The sequence below is a fragment of the Myripristis murdjan genome, chromosome 8 (assembly GCF_902150065.1).
Source record: "Myripristis murdjan chromosome 8, fMyrMur1.1, whole genome shotgun sequence".
NCBI classification, from domain to species: Eukaryota; Metazoa; Chordata; class Actinopteri; order Holocentriformes; family Holocentridae; genus Myripristis; species Myripristis murdjan.
Window position 1 is genome coordinate 27,389,787 of NC_043987.1, and position 19,540 is coordinate 27,409,326.

The window sequence follows — 19,540 nt, forward strand, 5'->3', positions numbered from 1 at the left end:
ATAGGAGAGCGAACAAACACTTAAAATAAATCACTGCTGCACTAACAGTGGGTGTATGAATGTATGTGTGGGTATGAGTGAGCTGTGTGTGTGTGCGTGTGTGTGTGTGTGTGTGTGTGTGCCAGACTAGCAGTGACAGACACAGTGAGGATCATGCATCTCCACGCTCAGTCCCATCACCACAGAAGATCACTTCTGTGCTTATTTCATCTCAGAGCCTTACCCTCCTCCTCCGCCAGCTTCTCTGAATGAAGGGAAAGACATTAGTCATTATTTTGGGATGAGGATGATGATGATGATGACAGTCGACAGACACGTTCACCTGATCTACAGGAGAAACACACACACATGCAAATCACCGCAGTGTGTTTTTCTTACCCTTATTGTCTGAAAAAAGAGCAAAATAAGAAACATCTGTTAGAACATTAAATCATCTTTATGAGATGCTTATATTAAAATATTTGTTTTTCGATGGTTATTATAGTTTAACCGCATAATAGCTGATTATTGTGTGTGTAACTCAATAGTATAAATTGGATTTCAGGAGCACAGCTTGTGGGCTTGGATTAGATGTCATGAAGAGACTTACCAGCAGGGGCTGCTGCAGCCTTATCGCCCTTGGCTTCTGCAATTAAACAACAATTATGCAAATTAATTTTTACATCCTCATTATTCCATATCATGCAGCACCAGCAGCACAGCGTCTGGATAGTAGCTGCTTCAGAGCTGAGACTCACTGCACTGTTTCAAGAATCACATCTTATCATCTGAATCCTCACAAGACAACGCCTGAAATAATTTCTGCACAGCAATGACAGTATTTCCTCTTCAGTCCTGTGATCTGCGATGGTTTGTTTTCTAAATATATATTTTTGCTGTGCACAAAAATGTTTTGGGTGAACCTGTGGAACCACTCAGCAGAAAAACAGTCTGTGTCCTTCTCAGACAAATGGAAATCAGAAAGAAATGCTCCTTTATAAACACACATTATGCACAAAATATACACGTTTAAATAAACAGTTTCATTCCAATAACATAAACACACATTCACAAGTATCCACAGAGGGGAACTGCATTCAGGCAACCTTGCTTTGTGCACCTCTTACCGATTTCTGCAGGGTTTGCCTCTGGCAAAAGAGAGAATATTGGATTTCAGCAAGGGAATAGAGCATGATTCAAATGAGGCATGGTTTATAGAAACAGTGAGGCTGAGATAAATATAAGTAAGTTTTTCAGAGATCATGAGGAATAATTGGGCTTAAAAAATTCTGAAAGGGGCGGCCTGAAGACAAAAATGCTTTTGATAGGATAAGTACATCAAAGTTCCAGGATCCCAGATCTAGGTTACTTTAGAAGCTCAAGGGTGTCTAATGAGATAGCAGATTAGGAATGAGTTTCTGTCTGCCAGACAAACTAAAGCACACAGCTGCACAGTGATAATTTAACTTTGGCAGCATTCACGTCTTAACCGCCCATTTCAAAAATTTCAGAGGTCTGTGCCCTCGTTTAGAGCCTCTGTTTCAAGTGTCAACAAAAAAAAAGGTTTCATTGGCTTACTTAGCCGGGAATCTGGAGTCAGCAGGGTGTATTAAAGGCTCAGCCGCAGAAATGAATGTGGACATCGTCGTGACAACCATCATGTCTCCCAAACCACCACCAACAAGCCACAACTGACGCTGCAGAACTGAAGTCCCATGAGTCTACTTAACAGTGAATCTAAGATATCAAGGCTTGGCCCTGGCACTCTGCTTATGCTCAAGGCTGGCACACTGTGTGGCACACAGAGGGGGGAGGGGAGGGGAGGGGGGCAACACGTCTATTTTGGATAAGGTTTGTTTTTCAGGCAGCGATCTGTTAACGCCTCTCAGCAAAAACGTAGCTTTAGTTCTGCATTGCCCCCATAGTCTTCCATCCAAGAGCGAGTCGGTGACGCACCAGGCAGTAAACACTTTCTTCAGGACGGGTTTCTGCCTTTGCATCAAGTCCCAGCCCGGAATGACAGGAAAGTGGGTCACAGTTTACCTTGATGACAAGGTCTTGTTCTGCTTAGAAGGATTTTCTCTCTGACTCATCATGCCATAGTGTGGGGAGAAAGGAGAAACAACCTTCACCCAGAGAGACAACTGAGGTGCTTAGTAAATGTCATAAAATCTCCATGGAAACAGCCCTGTACTGCTTTCAGATATGTCTGATTAATAATATAGGCATTTTACCAAAATGTTCTGAAACTCAAAAGTGTATGCTGGAAGAGCGGCCCCACTGGAGTCTCGCTGTTCCAGAAGGAATATCACTTTTCCTTGAGCAGGAAATTTCATATGAAAGGATTTCAATAACCGCCAAATCCCTGGTCTGATGTCAACACCGCCTTTCATATTTTGCATTGCTAAAACATTTAAGACAAATGCCAATAATTACCCTGCAAGCATCTTGTGCATTGCTGCTTATTCTTGCTTGATAATGGCACGTACAGGATCTTTTTCTTGGTTTCAAAACCTGAATAATCACCGGGTTTTTAGAGGGCTTAATAATAGCTTCTGTGAGTTTAAGGAGAAGGGATGTTAAACTAGTTCCAACAAAAGCTTGTACCTGTGATTCGTTTTTATGTTAACGTGCAAATACATGTGCTGAAAAGCTGAATAAGTCTCACACACACACACACACACACACAGTCAAACTCAACTCCTGCTGCAGTCTCAGAAGACACCAATGACTGCTCCTAAATATTAAATGAATAAAATAAATATTTTGGCCACATGATAACCTGGAAAAACACCTTGAAGTGCCGGATTAGAATTGCTGATTTGTGCTAGGGGGAGAAATTGCCTGATTCTCACTCTACCTGACAACCTCTTTTTTACATCATGACTTGAAAATCTGATGACAAAACATCACAGGCTAGCTGGGATGTGAACAAACAGAAGGTATAAGATGTTTTTGCCCTGGGGCACGGTGCTGTGTCAGTGCAAAGATGCAAGATAGCTGGATTCTCAGCAATCACAATGCATTTCCCTCTATTACTTCCAGCAACATTTTTGTGCGCAGTAAATTGAGTTTCCACAAAAGTACTTGAAGGTCACCACTGCCTCCTCTATGGATGATTACACAGGAATTTTATACACGTTATCAGGATCATCCTTTCATAAATAAATGTATAAGCTTTTGCCTATTTTTTCCATTTAGACATACCGTTTACAGTGGCTATCGAGGCTCTGCTTAAGAATTTCACTGCATCCCTGGTGAACGAGTTTATGGAGCTGATTAGACACAAAATGCAAATGATTACATAACATCAGAAACGCCGTACAAAAGAAAGCTGAAAAATGCGAGGCCACACTGAGCAATTTTACATGTTGGCGGCTACAAATGGCAGTGAGTGGCAGATGAACCAGTCTGTAATGCTTTATAATAAAAAATAAATAAATAGATAAAATAAAAATGGGAATCTAAGGGAGAAGACAGGCATAAGATCCAGGGTCTGTCTCAGTTGCAATGAAGCAGCATTTTTAGGAACTACAGCCTCTTAAGGAAATATGAGCGCTCAACTGCAGGAAGCACTCGGCACATCCTCGTCACGTGGTTCCTTCAAAACACAGGATATCCCATAAGGCCATGCGGCAAGCCAAAAACGCTAATCATACTGTAACATAACTTGCATTTTAGTTTTTTACATTCTAGTTTTGCCAGAGGCTTGATTTGCATTGCATGGAAGTCTGCGTGTCATTGTTAGGTTCCTTGTTAAATATATGCAAAGTTTTGTCCAGAATAGGTGCCTAATAAAGGAAGGGTGTGAAAGGGTTTGAATTTGAGACAGACCCCAGCTGTCTTTGCTCGTTCGCTGATGTTATAGATAGAGTTTTTATTTGTGTTGCCATTCCAGAGCTGAAAGTGTTAAAAAAAACGAGCTTTGAGTGCTTTTGTGGTCGACTTTGAGAGTGTCCCTTGTGTCTCTCAGGTCTGGACCGGAGAGCTTCATCACCCGAGCGGCAAGGTGTGAGATGCACCAGAATAAATAAATCGATGAGATTTTGGTCAGAATTAATTTGAAGATAATGTCCGTGATGAAAACATTTCATCTATTTCCAGGAGGTGGAGAAAGTGTCTGACACTCAAATTTCATTTGAGCAGCTGGGGCAAAGCTGCAGCGTCTTAATTAGTGAGGATGGCACGTTCTTCTGTGCCGTAGTCCCACTTTTCCATTTAGGCAGAGAAGGCGGGTGTAATTTTATAGAAAATTCTAGCCCGCTGCAGCTTTGGAAAACACTTTTTTTTTTTTTTTTTTTTTTTTTTTTTGCTGCAATTATCCACAGGCGACCTGTTTCTCCTTCAGCTCAGTTTACCGAGGCTTCTCTCGGGTTGCTGTCAGCACTCTGTGCATCACGGGCCGGCCCCGTCTGCCTCCGTGTGTCCCGCTCCACTGGAAAAGCTCTAAGCACGGCGCTAAGTCAACCCAGGACAACTCTGACCCTTGAACCTCAGCGCTAATGCTAAAGGTAATGCGCGGCTGACGGACACTTTGACTGTGTGGATCCATCCCCCGTTCTCATCCACGCTTTACTGACAAGTCTTCTCTGACCTACATAATTCTACTCCATAGCATCTTCTGTTTCCCTGTCTTGGAGGTATCTCTTAAATGGATAATGTCTCTTGCGGTCTCCATTCCTTCTTCCTTTTCACTTAATGCAAATCCCTACTCTCAGCACTTTTCTGTCCCGCTGTTTCTTTGTCCTACTTTAATCTGATTCCCACTTTCTTCTGAAGAAAAAGAGTTGAGCAGGATAGAGAGGAAAGGGAGAGGGTGAGGTTAAAACTGCAGCGGGGTAAGAGAGGAAGAATGACAGAGGTCAACAGGGGTCAATGATGGTGTGAAGCCTCTCGCTAAGAGCCTGAGGATTGGGTTCTTCAGATTGGGTAGTGCTGAAGCTGGATACTGGGTTTATATTTAACAAATCATTTCGGAAACATCTGTTAGAAACCGTGAGGCTGAGATAAATATATCTCAAAAGAAGAGATGAGTATTTTATTTACTTTGGTCTCCGTGACCCCTGTTCCTGTCAAAACTCCCTTTAAATATACACATCACTCGTTCCTCTGTGCATGCTTAATTATAGGCTGTGTTTTTCCCTGTGATGGCAAATATGCACAAAGCTTATCACTAATACCATTTTAAACTCTCAAGAGCGTTAATGCCCTTACAATATTGCCATAAAATGATCATGTAAGAACTAAGTGCTGGGAAAAGAAGTAGAATAAAAGCTAAAGAGAGTGATAAAAGGGATTTTTTTTTAGGTATACAATAGATTTACATTGCCCTTTAAAGCTGAGTTGGGAGAGCACAGCCTGGGTTGGGGATTTGTTTCTCACCGGGGCCGCCCATACGAAAAAAATTATGCATTCTCAACTGTGTAAGGCGCTTAGGGTGTAAGCAACCACTAAACAGCATGAAACGCTCCACATATACATATAGAATTACACAGTGATATATATATTTAAGTAAAAATGCACGGCACTGCTACAGTTTGATTGTCGGCCCAGTGGCTCTGAATAATTGAAGATATTTTTTTAACCTGACATTTACTCTTGGACTCCAAAAAACACTGTTTCATGAGCGATGGCAGAAACGGAAAAGGCTGACATCACGACCAAAGGATGCTGCGGCAGAAACGACTTTTTCGTTTTTGAAGAACTCTCCAAGTTTATGACTAAAAGTTATTTCAAGGTACAACAACATGTGAGCCCACCTGTGGTTCTCATATACAGGTTTTTGTTTTTGCGGTCCTTTCAGCTGTTAAGAAGAAAACCTCTAAGAAAAATGTAAAATATTTATTTGAAAAACACATTTTCTTATGAATGATTTTTACTTACCTTCAGTTATAGTTGAGTGATTTATCTACAGATGTCAGTTATTTTTGACACTATAATGGACAAATCTGAAAAAACTTGTAAATCTATATGTATTTGCAGACCTCTTTTCAAGTCAGATTGCATTCAACTTTACGATGAGCTTCTACTGTTAAAGATACCAATTAAAATATATATATTACTTAAAAGATAAGTTTGGTATTTTTCAACCCAGGTTTACTAAAATGTTGATACCCATCATTTATAACCTTACATACCACAACCTCGCTGCTAGCTTTATTGACGATAAACTCACCCGACTTCTTGTTAGCCTTCAAAAGAGTCCAACACTTGTTTTCAAAAACTTAGTAAAGGCCCTTTTTGAAGGATTAAGAAGTCCCCCGACCACGACGGTTTCTGAGCGAGCTAACGTTCGCTAACAAATGTTAGCTTTCTAGCTAGCGAGGTAGCGCTAAAAATACTCCGTTAAGGTTAGGAAAAAGTCGGGGTTAAGGTTACAAAACACTAATATTAGCTAATGTTCGGTAATATAAAGCAAAGATTAGCTGCTTAAAAAACCCGGCCAGATTCCTAATGTGGATTTTGTCTCTTGAACACCAGCCACCACCTCAGTGTTATTTGCTATTTAAAAACGCAAAATCTTACCAAGATTATTTGTCTTATTTCAAGTCAAAAATGTCTTATTTCAAGTCAAAATATCTCATTACACTTAAAATAAGACATGATCACCTCAGAGGTAAATTGTTTTTAGACAATTTTCACTTGTTTCAAGTGAAAATTCACTGAAAATTTGCTTGTTTCATTGGCAAAATTTGCCAGTGGGAAAAGTGAAAATTCACTTGAAATAAGTGAAAATTAGCTAGAAACAAGAAACACATTTTGCCAATGAAACAAGCAAATTTTCACTTGTTTCAAGCAAATTTTCACTTGAAACAAGAGACAATTGTCTAAAAACAATTTACTTCTGAGGTGATCATGTCTTATTTTAAGTGTAATGAGATATTTTGACTAGAAATAAGACATTTTTGACTTGAAATAAGACAAATAATCTTGGTAAGATTTTGAGTTTTTGCAGTGATAGAAGTCACTTAACTTCATTTTTTTAATTTTTTGCCAGAGAACAGTTTTCATATTCATTACCAAGTCCTAGCTGTAGCCTACTGTGTTTAAAAAGTATGTTATTTCATGTTTTCATGTATTTTAACTGGCTCTGAGTATTCACGGCTGTTTTTGCACTGCGTTTTCCATCGATCACCTGTAAATCTGTGCGTCCAGGACCGCGGAGACATCGTTCTCCTCGGATTTCCTGCAGATGAAGTTTGAGTTTCTGTAGGTGGCGCTCTTTGCTTTGTCTTCTCAGTCATTTTCGGCTGTCTGTGCCTGTGCTGACGGTACCTGGTCTATCTTCAGTGTATTCCACACGAAAAGAAAACACGGAAAGCATTGCTTCCCGTGTACCAAAGGATTTCATGAACTGGGTAAATTTTAATCTCTGCTGGGATATATTAATCCACGACAGGAACACTTATTCACATGAAAATGTCAGAGATTATTGCTCAGAGCAGGCAAACTGTGTCGTATTGTTTCTGACCTGCTCGGCATTAAAACTGAGAGAGTATTAAGTAAAACTGTTGACCGTAATGTGTTTCGTAATGACTGATAAATGACGAGCAATGAGCACATGTACACAATTCCTGGGGATTGGTGCTCATCCTTCACACCTCACAAACTCCCTCTCTCTCTCTCTGTCTCTCTCTCTCTCTCTCTCTCTCTCTCCTTTTCCTTTTGAAGGGTAACCTCTGTGGAATGTTCTTAGTTAATCTCTCTTGACATTTCCCCGTCTTCCTTCCCTTCGTACGTCTCCCGCTCGTTGGATAGTTGGATAAGCCGAAGGAGTCAGCTCCAGCCAAGAATTTCAATCTTCAAAATCTTTCCTTTCTCTTGTTTTCCTCGCTGACTGACCAAAAGCTAAAACAGGCTTCGGGTCAGTCACTAATTGTCTGTGTATATATGTATATGTATTTTCAATGCTAGATGCTGGCCGGCTGTCTCTTTAAACTAAGAGACCGGTGTGTCTGCTCAATGCATGTAGGTGGTCTGCTGAATACATTTAGTCACTTGCGCGTGTCTACAACCGTGAGCTATGGCAACAGTAGACGTGTTAACTAGAGAGCGGGGCCGGCGTGGACGCCTCTGCGGGGCTGCAGGGGCATTAGACCAATTGCTGGTAACGTGTCCCCTATGCACATATTGTGTTGTGGCTGCCTGGTGCCCTTTTTACACCCCTTCCCCCGCCCCTCCTGCCCCCGCTGCACATGACATGCAAGTCTGCCAGCCACCAGTGAAACTCTAAGACCAAGGCAGAATGTATGTTAGCAAGGGAAATCAGCTGTGCACATGTAGGCCCGTGTTAGCAGATTGGAGTTTAGGTTAATCAAATATTTCTCCCAATTAGACCCGCTCCGGTTGCAGAAATCATCTCACTCAGGCCGAATTTAAACTCTTGCAATCTTTTGTGTTGTTGTCCCCGTCCTGATGTGTTCGATAGGATGTCCAATGGCCAAAAACAAAAGAAAAGGAGGATAAATAAAAAAATCACAGATGTTTACTTGCCAGCCAAAGATGCACTGGATGGTGACTTGGCCAAGAAGGAACCTCAAGAGTAACTTGATCGTTCCCCGCAAGGACGCTCAACTCAATAAAGTGACATTAGACTGAAGCCCAGGGAAATCGAGCAGTAAGAGAGCAGCTAATTAATATTAACTAGGAAACCAAATTAATGCAATCTAGCCATACTTAGTTATTTAGGTTATGTAACCCTGCCAAGTAAAAACTCGCCATGCCAGCCTATACATGGGTACTGTCAAGTTAGAGAGCTTTTGAAAGCGAATTAAAGAACGTGAAGAAGAAATCAGAAATCAGTGCTTATTGATAACGAAACGCTTCAACCGTGGGCTGCATCATATAGCAGGATGGTGCTTTCATTTCTCCAAAGGATAATATCATGACCAGTTATGAACTAATGTTTACAGATCCACATCAACATAGACAACCTTGATCCATGAGTGGAAGCGTCATCAGTCTAACTATCTGTGCTATCACGATCAACAGCGGTGATTTCTACGTCTAGCAATGACGCCGGAGTGCAAAACACACAAATTGTTGGCCAGATTTGTCTGTGGAAACCTCGGGAAGCTAGCTAGCTGACGTTCTTACATAGAACAGAAGTCATTTAGTTCATCATTTAGTTAAGTTGTGCTCTGAGAAACCGAGGTTGTTCGGTTCCACCTCCTCTCTCTCTCTCTCTCTCGAGCAATGAGATTATTTCTGCCTCTGGAGCAGCTCGGCTTCTGGGAAACGGTTGTATAATTGAAACTTTAGCATGCTCTAATTTATATGGGTATTTGTCAGTACAATTAAACACCTTTAAAAGCGGCCGATTCTTTTATTATGCTCCACGTTCATACATGGCCAAGCCGCTACTGTACTTAAAATATACGATAGTGTGAAAGAGATGTGTTTTTATTTGCATATTATTCAAATATAGATCCAAGGGGGCATATTGGCAGAGGGATATAAAGGGAAGATTAATATTCAAACACTCTATTTATAACGCCGAGCATGAGGATGAGTATCAATGGTATTATTGGCACTTGGCTGGCATCCATGCTGGGGGCAGAGCGTGACTGATGGAGTTTCACCATTTTATGATGAGGATGAAGGGTGATGCTGTCGGCAGTATTGGGGTACACTTAAGCCTCTGCTCTTTCTCTAGAACTCAGTCATTTGCCAAGTTAATTTGACAATCCTGATGATATGACTTAAAGATACATACCGAGCAGAACGTCACCTCACCGCAGGGGGGGGAGGGCGGCGAGGAGAAAGTAAGGGGATAAACTCGGAGTGACAGTAAAGTAGGAGCACGACACGCAGATTAGTAACAGATGTTGTAAATCCAGTGTCACAAGAACGGATATTCCAGTAGTTTCTGTGCTCGTGAAGGCGACTCAGATCGTGTCAAAACAAATGCGTCAGTCTGCCTCGTGTATTACAGTAAGCGAGGTTTTTCTCGAAACACATAAACGAATGTACCGCCCACCTCAACGCCTCTCAAAGATCCAGTTCGCACCATTTCATTTCAAGTCTTATTTCCATTTCCTTATGCTCAAAAGTTGCTCTCCTGGTTCCCGTCTCTCACTTTACTGTCAATATCAAAATAAAGTGAAATGCCAAAAAAAAAATCTTTAAAAAAAGTTGTCGATAACTAAATCATAATGCGAAGTCAAAGCAAGACCAAATATCGATCATTAAGTGGTTGTGGTTTTGATCTGAATTCACAATCATTCATTTAAACTTCAGTCAGTGATTTTTGATTATTATTACTGTCATTATTATCATTTTTATTTTTAATAGCAACTTGGTCAACTTGGAATGCTACTTGACAAGGTCCCACCTTTAAGAGACACATCTAAAATATCTAAAGATCCTCTCTCCAACTTTAAATAAATTACAATGACCACTAACAGAGCACAGGCAGATCTGTAATTACTGTGATCCGAATGAAACTGGGAGCCAGATTCACCTTGTGTTTTAATGTCTTTTATACCGTGATTTGCAATTAACGTTATTCGATAGGTGTGAAAACCCAGATCCGAACTGATATCTGACTTGGCTTACGTGATGCAAGTGCTGCTGAAATGTCTTTTTATGTGTAAAATGTGTTTACCTGGCAGCCATCAGTTAGTGAAAGTGATAGTAATGATTTGTCTTATAATCCCATAAGCAATAGGTCGCAAGACGAGACATAAAATAAATAAAATTCATTTATTCATTCAACAGAGGCTGGCTTTCTTTTCCTCAGAAGCCACCCAAATATTTTTTTTTGTCCCCAGTCCGTCGATCGGTTCATCTACATCCTCCTCTAAGCCTTGAACCTCAGCCAATCCTCTGAAACCTCGGCGTGAGCGTTGCACAGAATGCGGCTGGACTTTCCTCCTTTCTGTTCCATTCACCTCCATTTAAGATAAACTCCCACTGTATTTCTTGAGGTAGACTGAAGCAATTGTAGCGAAACTTCCAGCGGCTGTTAATTTGGACCGTCCAAATGTCAATTTACATCTCGACTGTGGCCTTTCAGCTGTAACTGCAACTGTCAGCGAGTTGGTTATTTCATCTGATGGACAAGTGCACTCAATTTTAAATGGACCGACCATTCAGGAATGCATCTGGGAAGGTGTTTGCAATTTTGGATGACCCACTTTTTTTTTTTCCTTTTTTTTTTGCTTTAGCCTGCTGACGTTCTGCCAGTGGTGATGGAATATATATTATTAAAGTCATCGCCTGCACCATTCATGTTTTTTGGATCAGAACTCATTAACGTTTTTTTTTTTCTTTTTTTCCAGAGGACCGTCACAGAAGCTCAGCAGTTGCTTCTACAGCCGTCTGTTGCATAAGAAGAAACCTAATTAAAGCAAAAAAAAAAAAAAAAAAACATTTTCAGGTGAGCAACCATGCAATCATCTGCTGTGTAGTGATTTTTTTTTTTTTAGCTTAAGGCCTACACAGGCTCTCATCACACAGCACCGCCACTTCACTCAAAACTGATCGTAGTAGTTCAAAACATTATATTTTATGTCACATCTCCAGGAAAAAAAAAAAAATCTACACCAAACGTTTCATACTCAGCTACTGTATTTTTCATTTAAAATTATACCATTTAACTTTAGAGTAGCTACAAGTTCAGCTATAAGTTGGCCGATTTCCACAAAACTTTTATCACCAGCATTCGTCTAGGATAACCTTGTGTACTGTTGTATAATAAAATGATAATAAAACAGGAATATATTCTGTCTGAAATCATTCCTAACTTATAGCAATCATGGATACTTCCTTTTTTTTTTTTTTTTTTTTACTGGAGCACTGTGTTTGTGCATCAGGGGTGTGAGCTGTTTATTAAACTGGGTTTGGGTTTACGCCTTGCAAACTGGAGGTATTGATGATTGGATACAGCAGGTTAGTGAAAAATAGGTTATTTTAGGACACTCTGCCTTATTTTCTGGCGTGCAGCAGATTGAGACAGTGGTTGAAAGAGACTATTCAAACCCAGTAAATAACAAATATGTGTTTACGGGCATTTAACCACTGGGTAGCCAGCTTGTCTCAGTCTAGTGGTCATGTGAGGATTTAACAGCTTTCAGGGATAACTGATAGGATTTTAATCATTTTGCGCAATAAAGATTGGTTTTACACCGTATCTTCGATAAAAAGCAATGGAAAGGGAATAATCTGCATAGCTGTGAGGTGATAAAATTATTACAAATGGCAATGATTGGTAAAAATTGCCACTCCAGTCCTATTTATTTATTTATTTATTCATTCATTTATTTATTTAAATGTATTTATTAGGGATTTATGGGGATTAAATAATGTTTAAGAGTGAGGATGTGTGACAAATGCAAGACCTTGCCATATTTGCAGGCAATGTATGAAATAACAAATGCTAGAAGAGAATGGGCTATTCTTGAACGTGTGAAAATATTTTGAATATCTTCAGTCAACACTGAAGGACAGCACCGGTGTTCATGACATGTGGGTCTTGAGTTATTTTTGGCTTCATCAGAGGTTCACGAGATGTTTGGTAGCCATTCTGTGTTGATTCATTATTGCTAGAGGGTTGCAACTATAAGTTTATGTGATGATATGTCAGTCAGAAGGGAAGGAAAAAAAACTTTTCTGCCTCTATTTTATCGTGATTTCACTTCTGGGAAGACCTTTCTTCAAAGAGAAAGGTCACTAATGATGGTTCTCCCGCTGAGACAAGCTGATGCAGCTTTAAAGGTGCTGACATCCCTGTGTTATTTAGACTGTATGTGTGCTTTAACGGTCATGCATTAAGCCTGTTGTGGTGTGGGACTGAAGGATTAGACACGCAAGGCTGTGGAGGGAATGTGAGGGATGGCGTGGTCGTATATAACACTGGTTTATAGCGATAATGATAAGAATTATGGCTTGTATGCATTCCACCAGTGATGTCTTCCTCACACATCCTCCGCCTCCTCCCTTCTTCTTCTCTCCCCTCCACCACTTGTGTGAGGATGAAGATTTATGGATGACCAGAGGAGGAGAAAGGAACGGATATGATAATGGGGCCGGGCAGAGGAACAGTGTGAAACTGGGGACGAGATTTTATGCTTATTGCTGTTAACTTTCCTGACTGCATGAATGAATTATTATCATGTGAACAAAGCAGTCTTAACCTAAGAAAACATTTGGTAACTGCAGCTCTAATTTAGGGATGAGGAATCAGTGGTATTCAGTAAACAAAGGCAGGTTTAAATACCGTATTAAGCTGTCAGCCACCTCAGCTTTCCATTCATCTCCTTTTGTCTTGCAACTCGCATCAACATAGCTGCGCTCAAAATAGGCCAAGGCCTCTCTCAAATCACAGAGGAAGCCTTTAGAGTAGAGGATAAATGAACACATTCAGGCTGTGGATCCACTGCGCAACGCTTTGGGTGCGTTTAGAAAGTCTTAGTTAATAACACATCAGGGCTCGGTTAACTTTTCACACTCTCTTTGTAAGCCGTTCCGGTGCGGACGCTTGACTCTGCATCTGTCTGTAATCCATCAAGGGACGGGTGCGCACCCACAGGGACGTGATGACGGCTTCGGTATGAGGTAACGCTACACGGGGCCAGTTGTGAGAAAGTGAGGGGGAGGGAGGGGGTGGAGGGTCACAGGACGCCTGCTTGTCTCTGCCCCGCCGCCTAAAGGGTGAAGGAAGAGGTTGTAACCTTCCACTAATCAATGAGTGCCCTCTTGAAACAAGGAAGTGGGTTTTCCCCCGGACGTCTTGTTGCCCAGCGTCTTTCTCCGGGGAGCAGGGCTGTGTAAAGATGCTGGCCTCTAGCAGCATTACACTTAATTAGGAATTGTGTTATTATTTCTGTAGTCCCGCAGCGGTGGAGCAGCGCCAGCATACCACCGTCAGCTTCCTGCATCTGCCAGCATCGAGACTGGCACATGAGGTTCGGTTTATAATTGACTCATGCCGAAGAGTCCACCGGTTTATCAAACAATAAAAGTGAGAGATGGACAGGGTGATCGTGTCGCACTAAAAGCCGGGTCATCCCCGGGTTAACCGCGTCGACAGATTCCCCCTGCAGAGGCATCTTCCCCTTCATGGATCCTCAAGGCCACGGTCTTGTTCCCAAGCAGCAGAACTATTCTTAAGACTGTTTATTGGGGTACGTGCTTCGTAGAGATCCCAAGCGGTTCTTGAGTACCAGACAGTCGTAACCGCGGCGAGCACATCACCACGGGCCGAGCTTGCATGAGCTACGACCAGCTGATCGACAGGGGCAGAGGCGCCCCGAAACCGAGAGTTCAAAGCAGGGGCAGCCGCTCGGGATGGGTGGAAACGCATGAACAAGAGGAGTATGACGGAAGGTAGTAATGTGGTGATAGGAATATGATCCACATGACGTCAGGATCCTTTACTGGCTCCACGTTGGTGAGACGTACAGATGCTGGGATGGAATTACTTGGTGATAGAGGATTAAAAAAGGAAGGCTGAGGCATTGCTAAGAAAGAGCGATTTCAGATCTCTACACGAGCCACTGAACCTTTCGTAAAATACCCAAACATATGAGCACACATGATCTGTGTCAGGTGAGAGCCCTTGCATTTCCAAAGTGTCAACTCGTCCGAATCTAAGAAGAACAGCCTTGTTTTGCAGCTTGGCAGCCGTGCATCACTGAGTGGGGTTTTGAAAGAGTTTCTTAAGCCCAAGGCCTGTGGAATTTTCTCAGCCCACAGAGAGGCATGTAATCCTTCAGCTGAATTGAAACATGAAAAGTCACCCAAACGGGAGCTACGAGGTTTCCGCACGCCAGCAGCGGGTGAACAGTGATGAACTTCCTACAGGACCGCAGCCTGGAACCGGCCGAGGCAGATGTACGCCGGGTGAGGGAGGGAGGGAGGCAGCGTAACAGAATGAGGAAGGCAATCAGGGTCAGATAGATTAGGTGTCTGAGGTGGAGAGATACGATGCAAGGTAGTTACACCTGGCTTGGCAGAGGTCCCTCTAACAAATCATCTGGCTCATCTCGCCGCTTTCATCTGTTAACTCCTCCCTGCCTCCTGTCCTCACTCCTTTGCCGTCGGAGCATTCGTTTCTCAGATTTCAAGCAGCCGGGTGATTTATAGAGCTTTAAGGTTACTGTTGAAAAGACAGCGGGGCATACTTCAGAGCCCTCCATAACAGATACACAAACATTACGACATACAGCACAAGCGGTCCATTTCGGGATATTGCGATGCAATGTTCCATGATCGCACGGTCTAAGTTTCAGTGCTCAGGTTATCAAAGGTTAAAGCGAGCATTCATCAAGATTACGATATGCTGCTGACAGAGCACATATAAACACTTGTAAATAAAAAGCAAAAAGCACTTGATGAGTACATGAAACAGATTTACCGTTATTAATAATTATTTTGGGTATTTCATTTATTCAGTTATCACTTTGCAATAGTGTTGTCTAGGCTATACATATCTAACCTTGAGCCTTATTTAAGAGCCGTGCTCACTTCTGGCTCTTCATTAAACTAATTCTTGCCTTGCTCAGCACAATCAACCCCAAATGCAGATTTGTGTCTTAGTGCCGCGCACACAGCCTATCTATTCTATCATCATTAACTGCCTCCACACCTTTTTCAGCATTTTCAGACATTTCTTTCAGTTTCGTTAGTCTCATTTCATTTTTGCTTACACCTGTTTTATCTAATAAAGTGAATAACAGATCATAAACAAACAATAAAAACAGAACAGATCATTTTCTCCCTCTTAAAACATCATATGTATTTGTTTGTTAAAAAAAATAAAAACTGTCTCAGGGAGTTTCAGCCTTCATTTGTTAACATGGAGAAGTTTCCCTCTCAGCTAGAAACAAGGGAGCCAAGACAGAGATCGAGAGCGTTGGCAGCCAAAGTGAATTTATGGGCGCAGGCTGAGAGCGAAATGAAGACGTGATCACACTTTCTTGTCAATAACCATTAGCATTACAAAGGGGGCAGAAAAAAGGCTAATTTTGTGAAAAGCTACACTTCATAAAAGTCTAATCTCAGTGATAATTTCATTGTCAGCTCCAATTTTGCTTCAAAGTGAAATCACAAATGTTCGCCTTTGATGAGTGAAGTTGATGTGTGCAAATACTGATTCAGTTGAATGTGACTGAATAGCAACAAGAGCTCGACTGTTTTTTAGGCCGATTTGTGTGCAACATCATTTGTTCGCAGTGTTTCCAGCTGTTGTGAGCAGCAGCCACTGCACAGCTGTAGCTGTTGACTGAAATTGACCGAGTTAACTCTCCTCCTTGACTGCTGTTTCCCCCAAACACATCTTAGAGTTACAGTGCTTTGTTACAACTGTCAAAGTCTAATCAATCTACTAATGCTCTTTTCAGAAAGGCTCTGGTTCAAGAGGAGAGTCTGGAAAGTGGAGAAGACTTTACTACACATCCTCATTCATCCAAACCTCAGACATTTCATCTGACCTACAGACAGAACGGGTTTTCTAAATGAAATGCTGCAAGTATGTTTTCTGGGATTGAGAAATTTATTGCTAGCGCCTATCAGTCTTCTCCAGTCAACCAGACATCTCACAAAATCAAACGACGTCCGCTCCCAAAAGGGGTTTGGATCAGTGAAATGGTACCATCATTGCACAGGTCGGACGTGCTTACCTGGCTTCTGGGGCTCAGGCATGTCTGTTTCTGTCTATAATGTTTCCTCTAAAAACGCGTCTTCCTCCCTTTTTGTCTGTGGATCTGCCTGCTTTACCCACCTTCTTGCCTTTTTATCACCCCAACAACCACCCCCCCTCTCTCTCTCTTTCTCTTCCCCCACCCACAGTGGGATGGGACAAGGAAGGAAGGGTGACAGAGCGGCTGTCACTTGAAACCTTGGAAAGAGCTGCAGAGCTCTGAGGAGAGAAGGGAAGGGTAATGACGAGGAGGAGAGGAAGACACCACAGAGGTGAAGTGGGTTCAGTGCCGTAACGAAGCGCACGGCCCCTCGGGAAAACCTGCCAACCGATTAACTCGTTAGGACCTGGAGCCGCAACATTAACGAACTGGCGATCGGCGCTGACTGACAACTTGATTGGCGCTGGAGAGGCCCGACTGGCTCAGACGTGTTTTGTGTATGACTTTGGCCCGAAACAACATTTAAAATATCTTTCTGACAGAACAGGACGAGGGGGGGAAAAATGAAAATGAGAGCAAAGCAGCAGCCCAATGTTTCCTAGGTTATGACAATCCCATTTGTTCTCCAGTAGCTGTGGCTGTCAACAGGCTGTGTTTTATGGGGCTGGGAGCCCTCTGCCAGGCATGAGAGGAACAAGGTCAAAGACAGCAGAAAGAGGTCTCTGACCTCATAAGTTCTTGGAGTGCTATAGTTTCCAACCCAACACACACATGAACTAATGCACACACAGACACACACACACATGCCCCAACAAAGGATTTATCATGCATGTGTTGTTGAATAATTTAATCATTATGCTGTAAGATTAGGTCGGCACAGCAGGGATATGCTAATATGGACAACACAAGTATGTATTTAATTGCATGTACAAACAGTTGTGGGCCTCATTCTTCTTCCATTGGTCATGTGTGGGACAGTGTGTTTTACAAATGCCCAAAGGCCTCCGAAGTCATGACGTCACTTCTCTCTAATTTTTTAGTGTTTTTTAGACTTCTGGATTTAAAAAAAAAAAAAAAAAAGATTGTCTATGGGAGGAGTGAATGGCGTTTTCCTAATTCCTTCAAAATAATTCATGACATTTGTTTGTACATGAAAAAAGACATTTCTTGGCACATTTTTCCAACCCTCCCTCCCCAGCTCCAGTCATCTAGTCACCGAACAGCCAGCTACATATTTAACATGTGCGGCAGTGTTAGCTTTTTGTTTGCAAAATGATGATTTGGGTTGGGAAGCGGCAGCAGAAGTCAGTGGATCCAGTCCCACTGAAGAGACAAATGTGCGGATGAAAATCTCTGGGTCTTAAACAGCACTTTAAATCACAGCCTGTGACAGGGGTGATTGTGTGAAAACACCGTGTATTTTCCCCGTGGAGAAAATGTGTTGGATCCAGAATCCCCTGTCTGGGTGAAGGTGTGTGGTCAGCATTACGTCTGACTTCTGAGCCCTGTGCAGGCCACAGAGAGGCATTGTATGGGTCTTAAATGATGCATTTAGTCAGCTTTTCACATCACACTTAGCCCTCTGTACACAGTAGCCCAATCTATTCTGGCCTCTCTGCATTGTAAATCAGGATGCGTGCGGACTCATTACACAAGGCTGCTGCCACCGGACAAGTTTTCTGTCCGCCCAAACTGCGCAGACAGAAACAACCTTGGCTACAACAATAAACGCTCTTTTGAACTTTAATGTGGGAGAAAGAACTTAAGTCAGAAAGATAGAAAGAGATTGAGGAACAGCTATTTTAAGCAAGTGCAACTTGAGATTCAGATGTTCAAGGAGAACAAACTACCCTCGAGGAAGATACTGAAGGGGTGCTTGGACAGGACACAAAGATGTGGAGTGGCTTCAGGCCTACGGCATATTCTAGCTTTTATAAGTCTTTTTCATACATCCACAGCTCGTCGGCGATAAATCATATGGGCAAAACTTTGGGCCAAGTGATTTATACTATGACTGAACTCTTTGAATAGGTTTAAATAATTCATGCATTGGACATTAAGCGGATATAGCATAATAGCTATGGTTGTCCTACATGATCCAGTGAGTCACTGTAAAGGATGACACCAGAGTCTTTTAACGCTCTCATTTGTCGGGCCGTCTGGGTTTAAACACTCAGTTAAAGCCAAGCGGAGCACCTACTCTCCGTCTTCACCTCATTAAGCTGGTGGAAGGGACCCATCTAAAATGCGAGTTCAGTCAAAACAGGATTTTACTGAAGGCTGATACAGATAACAATAGTCAAATCAAATCAAATCCATCTTTACCATCGCAAGGGAAAATTCTGATAGCGTGCACACACCCCGCCGATGTGTTTGAATTGAATCGGCCCATAAGTTGATGTTTTGCGCCAATATTCAGCATCTTTAAGTTTGACCGCTTTTGAGTCAAGATAGTGACACGGGCGTCCCTGAGAAATCATCCATGTGAAACCAAAAACTGTCCTCTGGAATAAAGATGCAAACTACTGACATCGACAATGATGAAAATGAAAATGATAATACACTTTGGTGCCTTTGTAATTTATCTTGTGGTGCGAGAGCTAGGCGATGTATTGATTATTTTAACAATATCGCAATACAAGACTCGATATTATCTGGGATTTGGACGTTATAATATTGGTTTTAAAGGCTGCATTTCAGTAAAGGGATGCAATTTTCTGCTTGATTGTCATATCCACATTACTAATGACTATTTATCAAAATCTTGTGTGTATTTATCTTAGTAGAGCACACACAGTCATCCCTACAGTATTAATGTCAAGGTATTCAGTCAAAGATATTGTGACATTTGATTTTGTCCATATTACCCATCTGTAGGTTTATGATCAAATAAATCATCTTCAGATAAAAAGGAGGCTCCATAAGTGTTTTTTAATTCTGATTTGGGCCAGCTCCAGCCCCGCCCCGTGCAAATCTGA

The 19,540-nt window shown here is 41.9% G+C and overlaps 1 protein-coding gene across 1 annotated transcript in view; it reads right to left on the reverse strand.

Annotated features, from left to right (window-relative positions):
* Positions 1 to 16,676, reverse strand: part of mybpc2a (myosin binding protein Ca) — a 68,408-nt gene extending 51,732 nt beyond the window's left edge. The window contains exons 1-3 of the mRNA XM_030058956.1: positions 16,602 to 16,676; positions 590 to 625; positions 379 to 387 (exon numbers count right to left, since the gene is read on the reverse strand). Coding sequence (XP_029914816.1) covers positions 379 to 387; positions 590 to 625; positions 16,602 to 16,623 — 67 coding nt within the window. The 5' untranslated portion in view covers positions 16,624 to 16,676. The remainder of the gene's footprint in view (positions 1 to 378; positions 388 to 589; positions 626 to 16,601) is intronic.
* Between the last annotated feature and the right edge of the window lie 2,864 nt (positions 16,677 to 19,540).